Source organism: Octodon degus, unplaced genomic scaffold, assembly GCF_000260255.1.
Source record: "Octodon degus isolate 3935 unplaced genomic scaffold, OctDeg1.0 scaffold00035, whole genome shotgun sequence".
Lineage (NCBI taxonomy): Eukaryota > Metazoa > Chordata > Mammalia > Rodentia > Octodontidae > Octodon > Octodon degus.
The window spans coordinates 6,046,485-6,054,177 of NW_004524611.1; the positions used below are offsets into that span (position 1 = coordinate 6,046,485).

At 53.9% G+C, this 7,693-nt stretch overlaps 1 protein-coding gene across 1 annotated transcript in view; it reads left to right on the forward strand.

Annotated features, from left to right (window-relative positions):
• Npc1l1 (NPC1 like intracellular cholesterol transporter 1) overlaps positions 1-6,996 on the forward strand; it is a 19,692-nt gene extending 12,696 nt beyond the window's left edge. The window contains exons 11-19 of the mRNA XM_004630542.1: positions 662-852; positions 1,008-1,132; positions 1,567-1,693; positions 1,855-1,910; positions 3,649-3,799; positions 4,055-4,286; positions 4,455-4,568; positions 4,647-4,809; positions 6,800-6,996. Coding sequence (XP_004630599.1) covers positions 662-852; positions 1,008-1,132; positions 1,567-1,693; positions 1,855-1,910; positions 3,649-3,799; positions 4,055-4,286; positions 4,455-4,568; positions 4,647-4,809; positions 6,800-6,996 — 1,356 coding nt within the window. The remainder of the gene's footprint in view (positions 1-661; positions 853-1,007; positions 1,133-1,566; positions 1,694-1,854; positions 1,911-3,648; positions 3,800-4,054; positions 4,287-4,454; positions 4,569-4,646; positions 4,810-6,799) is intronic.
• The last annotated feature ends 697 nt before the right edge of the window (positions 6,997-7,693 follow it).

The window sequence follows — 7,693 nt, forward strand, 5'->3', positions numbered from 1 at the left end:
ACCTACTTGAAACAAGCTTGGCAAAGCACAGGGACCGCGGTTCGATCCCCAGCACCACATGCCAGCCAGCCCCACCCCCTGGTGGGCTGAGCTGGTCACACACACGCACAATAAATAAATGTAATAAATAAAAATAAATAAATATTTAAAAAAATATTTTTTGAGATAGGGTCTCACTCTGGGATTCAGGCTGGGCTTGACCTCACTATGTAGCCCAGGCTGGCCTTGAATTTGTAGAAATCCTCCTGCCTCAGCCTCCCGAGTGCTGGGGATTACAGGTATGAACCACCATGCCAAGTTTGAATTGCTTTTTATTTGTGGTACTGAGGATTGGACCCAGTGGTCTGTGTATGCTAGGTAAGCACTCCACCACTAAGCCGCAAACAAGCATCCACTTTTTAAATTTTGATACAGGATCTCAGACTCACCTTGAGCGCCTGCTTCAACTGCCTGAGGAGCTGGGATTATAAACATGCACCACTACACCCAGATCCTTATGAATTTTAGGGTGGATTTTTCTAAGTTTTCAAAAAATGGTATTGGGATTTCAAGAGGAACAGTACTGAATTGTTTTGGGAGAATTAACTTCTCAGTATGAGCGGGTATAAGCCCCTGTGTGTACTTTGGTCTCCTGAGGCTTCCTGGTCGTCCTCCTTCCCAGGACTCCTACCTGCTCGACTACTTCCTTTTCATGGGCCGCTACTTTGAGGTGGGGCCCCCTGTGTACTTTGTCACCACCTCGGGCTACAACTTCTCCAGCGACGCTGGCATGAATGGCATCTGCTCCAGTGCAGGCTGCGACCCCTTCTCCATGACCCAGAAGATCCAGTATGCCACCGAGTTCCCTGATGAGTAAGTGCCCGATCCCTTGGCTCCCAGGCTGTATCCCATCTGTGTCCCCTAGTCCCACCTGCCCCTTTTCCTGCCCAGTGGCTGATGTATGGTAAGCCCAGGAGGGACCCTGCTCTGTCCATGGTCCTGGTCCTCACTACCTCTGCTGGCCCCAGGTCATACCTGTCCATCCCTGCCTCTTCCTGGGTGGATGACTTCATTGACTGGCTGACCCCGTCTTCCTGCTGCCGCATCTATACGTCAGGTCCCCATAAGGGCGAGTTCTGCCCCTCAACTGAAAGTAAGTGTGGGGGCCTCAGGGACTCACCACCCACTGCAGCTTGGGGGAAACTGAAGCAAAGGGCTACAAGGCTCTCGCCCTCCCACGCCATGCAGGGTCCAGTGAAGGCAGGGGCACAGGCTGGACCTCAGGTAGAAGCCTGTACATACACACCCTTGTGCTCCCTGGGGTGTGGTACCCCTGATTTCAGGGTGCGATCATTGAGGTGATGCCCAGCTGCAAGAGAAGCTGCTGTGCTTGCACGTGGGAGGCATGCCTGGGTTTTCTGCTCCATCCCTGCCTTCCCCACAAGCCTGTCAATACCAGGATTTCAGTTGGAGATGCAGATGCAAATGTCCAGGGGCCTGGGGTATGGGGGTAGGGATGGAGAAGGTGCTCTGAGCAGGAGCTGTTGCCCTGGGGGGCTGCCACCTAGTGCCCCCCTCTCTCTGCAGGTCTTTTGAGGTGCCTACAGAACTGCATAAGCTTCACAACAGGGCCTGTGCGGCCCACGGTGGAGCAGTTCCACAAGTACCTTCCCTTGTTCCTGAGTGACCTGCCCAACGTCAACTGCCCCAAAGGGTAGGCTCAGAGAAGGGTGTCCTCTGGGGAGAGTGGCTGTGTGGGTGGGGAAAGCAGCCATAGAGGAGCCAGGAGGTTATGAGGGGCCTCTCTGGGGTGCAGAGGGGGAGGGAGACAAGAGTGGGTCTGGTCCCCACTAAGTTTGCTCCGTCGCCCTGCAGGGGTATGGCAGCGTATAGCACCTCCGTGAACTTCAGCGACGATGGACAGATTAGAGGTAAGCAAGGCCCTGCTTGGGGGAAGGACCCAGGGCGCCGTGCCAGAAGTTGCCAGGAGCCCTGGGGAACAGCCCCTCCTCACCTTGCATCTTCTCTCCTTCATCCTCCATGAGGGCTTCCAATGGTGTTGGGCTTCCCAAACCCATGCCTTCGGATCAAACCCCTTCTCCTACGCAAACCAATGGCCAGAGTGACATTTGTGGCACTCTCTCAGCAGCTGATGTCGTCCTTGGGACCACCCACGACCCATGCCCTAGGATAAGCACCTTCTCACACACACATGATTTTTGTTGCTGTTATTGTGGTACTGGGGATTGAACCTAGGGCCTTTGCACTGAGCTACACATGCACACAGACAACCTTGTGTGTGCGTGTGTGTGTGTGTGTGTGTGTGTGTGTACGCGCGCGTGTGCCAGGAATCTATCTCAGGACCTTGCACTTGCTAAGAAGGTGCTGTAACACTCAGTTATATCCCTGGCACCACCTTTAGCCTTTTGAAATTTTTTATTTTTAACAATTTTTTAATGTATTTACTATACGGTCTACAGGGTTTCACTATACAGATCGGACTCGTAGTGATCCTCCTGTTTTTCAGCCTCCCAAGTGCTGAGATTACAGGCATGCACCACCACATCCAGTCTCAATCGAGGGTTCAGCTTGCCCCCAGCACAGGGTCAGCACAGCAGGATAGGGATCGAACCCCTGGTCCCTGCGTCTGCCTAAGCAGGTGCTCTAATCTGCTGAGGCATCTGGCTGGGATAAAGTAAAACATTTCTTATTTTTAAACAGGCTCTGGTTGAGTTGCTAAGTAAGGTTGGGCCAGAACCTGCGATCTTTCTGAGCGTCGCAGATTGCTGAGATAACAGACCTGCACCACCGTACCTCTCTATTCATACCCAAATCCCATCCAGCTGTTAGTGCCAGGCAGTTGGCTAGGATGCCTCAGAGTGGCAGAAGCCTGGCAGCCGCCAGCAGTGACAAGGGAGATGGAGGTGGACTGACAGAAAGATGGACGGTGACAGGCTGTTTCCTGCAGCAGGTGCAGAACCAGTTGGCCATCGGCATGAGGGAGCCAGCTACGGCTCAGCATGGGAAGGCCAGTGCAGCTGGCAGAGAGGAGGCTTGAGGGTCAGCGGCAATTAGGGAGCTTTTGATGGAGTCCCTCACTTTGTTCTGAAACAGTTCACAGTGTACATTACTGCCTGCAGCTTGTACTTAACTTCCAGGAGTTCTAAGCCATTGCTCTGACAAATGCACCGTTTTTATTCTTCTGTCTTACTTTCTACTCCTTTCCTGTAGGAACGTGCAACTTTATTTATTTTGTGGTACTGGGGATTGAACTCAGGACTTTGCACTTGCCAGGCAGGCACTTATTCCACTGAACTATCTCCCCAACCCTGGAGTATGCAACTTAAAAAAACTAATTAAGTTAATTTAAACAATCCTGTGCATATCTTGAAATCAGGCAGGGAAGGCTCTGGGAGCACCAGGGAGCTCTTGCGTGGCTCTGTCTGCCCACATTGGGCCCGCAGTCTCTGTGGTAGCTGCAGAGTTCTCAGGGCTGCAGCAGAACAAACATGAAAGCCCCATTCATGACATGTGCTTGCATCTGAACTGGTAGTGGCAGAGCCCTGAGTTGGACCCAATCCCATGCCCAAGCCACTGTCCCTGGCATGATCTGAGGGTGTCTCCAGCAGGCTCTGGCCTTCCATCTCCCCCCTTTCATGTGCCATGCAGCCTCCCAGTTCATGGCCTACCACAAGCCCCTGAAGAACTCACAGGACTTCACAGAGGCCCTGAAGGCTGTGCGCTTGCTGGCCGCCAACATCACAGCCGAGCTGCGGAAGGTGCCGGGCACGGACCCAGACTTCGAGGTCTTCCCCTACACGTGAGGGTCAGGGGCTGCACTGGAGGTCAGGGGGAGGGAACTGCTGGGTAGCAGCAGTTAGGGTGGTGGCCTTGAGAGGGCTTGCGAGGGACAGAGACAGCTTCAGACTGGAGGCTCCAGTGGTGGCCTGGAGCCTGTCTGTTTCTATGCCACTCAGCCCCCCATAAGCCTCGCTGAGCCCAGTGATCTCCTCCCGAAATGGGGCACCCCGAAGGCCCTGGGCCTGCGTGTGATGGAGCCCCACTCCTCGGGCAGGATCAGCAACGTGTTCTACGAGCAGTACCTGACTGTGCTGCCTGAGGGCATCTTTGTGCTCGCGCTGTGCTTCCTGCCCACCTTCGTGGTCTGCTACTTCCTGCTGGGCCTGGACATGCGCTCCGGCCTCCTTAACCTGCTTGTCATCATCATGATCCTCTCGGACACCGTTGGCCTCATGGCCATGTGGCAAATCACCTTCAATGCCGTGTCCCTCATCAACCTGGTTGCGGTAACGGGAGGGACACAGATACCAGGGGAGCCCCTGGTGGGATGATGGGTTGGGGATCTGGCCTTGAGTCATGCCTGGCTTTGTCTGGAATCTGGACAGCCACCCGCCTGCACCTCCTCTCCTCCCATCTCGGGCTTCACTCCCCTGAGTCCCACCCTCTGCCCGCAGGCTGTAGGAATGTCGGTGGAGTTTGTGTCCCACATCACCCGCTCCTTTGCCATCAGCACCAAGCCCAGCCGGCTGGAGAGGGCCAAAGAGGCCACTGCCTCCATGGGCAGTGCGGTGAGTGACGAGGCATGGGCCGCCCATGCCCAGGTCTGATGCCTTGTGCCCGCCTGATGCCTGGCTGTCACCCTCCAGGTGTTTGCTGGGGTGGCCATGACCAACCTGCCGGCCATCCTCATCCTGGGCCTTGCTAAGGCCCAGCTCATCCAGATCTTTTTCTTCCGCCTCAACCTCTTGATCACCATGTTGGGCCTGGCCCACGGCCTCATCTTCCTACCTGTCATCCTCAGCTACCTGGGTGAGTGCAGGGCTGTTTCCTGCCTGGCTGCTCGGTGACAACCACCGCAGTATGAGCTCCCTAAGAAAGTCAGGGTCATGCACTCATGCCGCCAAGGCTGGCCCACACTTCCTGTCTGGGAATGCTGCGCTTTCACCTCACCTGTTGTGGCTGCCTTTCTTTGTCATCAGATGAGGCTACTGTACTGCAGTTTGGCTCCTCCCCACCCTTTTGGAGGCAGGTTCTCACTACATAGTTCAGACTGACCTTGAACTCACTATGTAGCCCAGGCTGGCTTCCAACTCATGGTGATCCTCCTGCCTCAGCCTCCTGAATGCTGGGATTATGGGCCTGTGCCATCACACCCAGCTAGACATGCATGTCTAAGACAAAATGTTTTACAAAATACAGTTGATCTTTGCCCCTACTTCCTATGAAGCCTATTGATACTTTTGGTTCTAATCTATGATTAACTAAAAAAAGACTGGTGTTAGTCTACTAAATTGATTCTATGATTCATCAATGCGAGGCAAGTCAGAGCACCATACTATCCCATTATGTTCCACCACAATTTATTTAGGCAGCTTCCAACTACCTTAGACTATTTCTAGCTTTCCATTGTTGTTGCCAGTGCTGTGGTGCAACCTTGGGCCTGAGGTACACACCACATCCTCTAATATTTCCTTTGACAAAGCCCATGAATGTGGACCATTAATGCCAGTTGTTAATACCCTCTACTTTAACTTGTGCCAGTGGGCAGGCATGGTGGCACACTTGTGTTATCCTGGCACTTTGGGAGGCTGAGGCAGGAGAATTGCAAGTTCAAGCTGAGTCTGAGAATTAAGCAATTTAGTGACAACTAGTGTCCAGAAAAAAAAAAAGCTGGGGGAGGTGGTGCATAGAGCTCCTACCTCAGCGCTTGGGAGGCTGAGGCAGGAGAACTGACATGAGTTTGAGGCCAGCCTGTGCTGTATAGTGAGTGGGCTACCTAGTGAGGACAGCCTAAACTCATAGCAAGACCCTGTCTCAAACAAACAAACAACCAGGGGTGGATGAGTGCTGGAGATGTAGCTCAGTACAGAGGTCCTAGGTTGAATCCTAGTATTGCAAAAGGTAACAAGTGACAACAACAAAAACACCAAAACCCCTATACCAGCAGTTTCCCATTTTCCTTGCCTCTGGTTAGAACATGATTATTAAAATTCATTCCTTGAAGGGATGGAGACTGAGCTCCCCGGCATGAAAGTGCTTCCAGCTCTCAGGGTGGGCAAACTGGGGGAGCTCACCGCCACCCTCTACCACGCTGTTAGTTATAAAGTGTTGCCAGGAAACATTCACAGAAGGCTGCATCTGTGCCTCAGCTTATATGCCTTCAATTCTCTTGTCACCCTTGGGAGAAGGTATTATAATCAGCCCCATTTTATAGAGGAAGAAGCGGAAATACCCACCTTGGGTTGCAGACTGTCCAGCAAAAGTGGGGTTGTATCCCACACAGCTCTAGCGTCCTTACCTGTGACACCAAAGCCTCCTTCAGGCATCTCCTGGCCCTTTTTGGAGGTTCTTGGGTGGGGATGGTGTGGAGGCACAAGGGCAGCAAGGAGACACAGCCTTGGGGGCCACACCAGGACCAGGATGGTGGAGGTAGTAGTGGCCTGGTTCCTGGGCTGAGAGGTGACAAAGAGCTTACAGAGATTGATCCCCAAGCTCTGGTCACCAGGACCCCACAGAAGCTTGGGCCACATAGGCAGTGACCCAGAGAGGTACACAGCAAGTCCAGATCCACTCACAGACCCCATGGCCCTGAGTGTTTGTTCAGGGGAAGGGAGGTGGAGGAGGGCATTGTCTAGAGGAAAGGACAGCTGGGTCTCAGGGCTTCCTCACCGCTGCTTTCAGTGACTGCATGAGGAGCATGTGAGGTGGGGGCTCAGCCTGCTCCCTGCTGCCCTCTCGGGCTCCGTACACTCTGCACCACTGCTTGCCCAACCACGGACTCCCTCCCGTTTCTTGGCAGGGCCTGACATCAACCCTGCTCTGGTGCTGGAGAAAGAACGAGTACAGGGGGTGGCCACAGCCCCTGAGACCTCCTTCAAGAAGCAGCCCCTGACTCCCAGCCCTGCCACCACCTATGTCAACCACGGCTTCGATGGCCCTGCCACAGTAGCCGGTGCCAACTGCGGCCCTGTGCCCAAGAGTGGGCAGAACCTCTGATGGCCATGAGGCTCTCCCTTCTTCTGGGCCCTTCAGCCACTCCTTCCTCAGGGCTCAGGAGACCCTGTTCCAGGAAGGTGGACATCACTCTGGCTAGGAGCTGTCCAGCAGCACTATTTGGGGTGTCCTGTGCCCTTCAGGCCTTGGCCAGCTGAGATAGCCTTCTCCTTCTGGGCCAGGTCTCAGAGCCTCTGGCTAGATACACTCCACATTTATCCAGGCCTCGGGCTTCCTCATGGGTGCCTGCTTCTCACTCAATTCTTCCTTCAAGTCTCTTGTCATGAGTCTCCATTGTGGAGCTGGATGTGGTGGTGTATCCCTGTAATCCCAACACTCAGGAGGCTGAGGCAGGAAGACTGCCATCAGTGGTGGCGGCAAGGAGTGTGGAAGTTGGTGGGGGTGGAGGCAGCATGGCTTCTCCACTCCTGGGCACAGCCTGTGATGTGAGGAGAGCCCAGGGTTGCATCTGGGAGGGTGGACTGCGCTATGCCCATGACGACCATGCCTGGCTCCTTTCTCTTCTTTCTTCTGGAGACAGTGTTTTTATAGTCCAGCCCAGCCTGAAGTGCGTATTCTTGGGCTGGGCTGGAATTTGCTACATTGCCTTAGCCTCCGAGTGTTGGGATTGCAGGCCTTGTCTGGCTCTCATGACACTTTTTGTACTCATTTTCTTGAGACAAAGTTTCCCTATTACAGT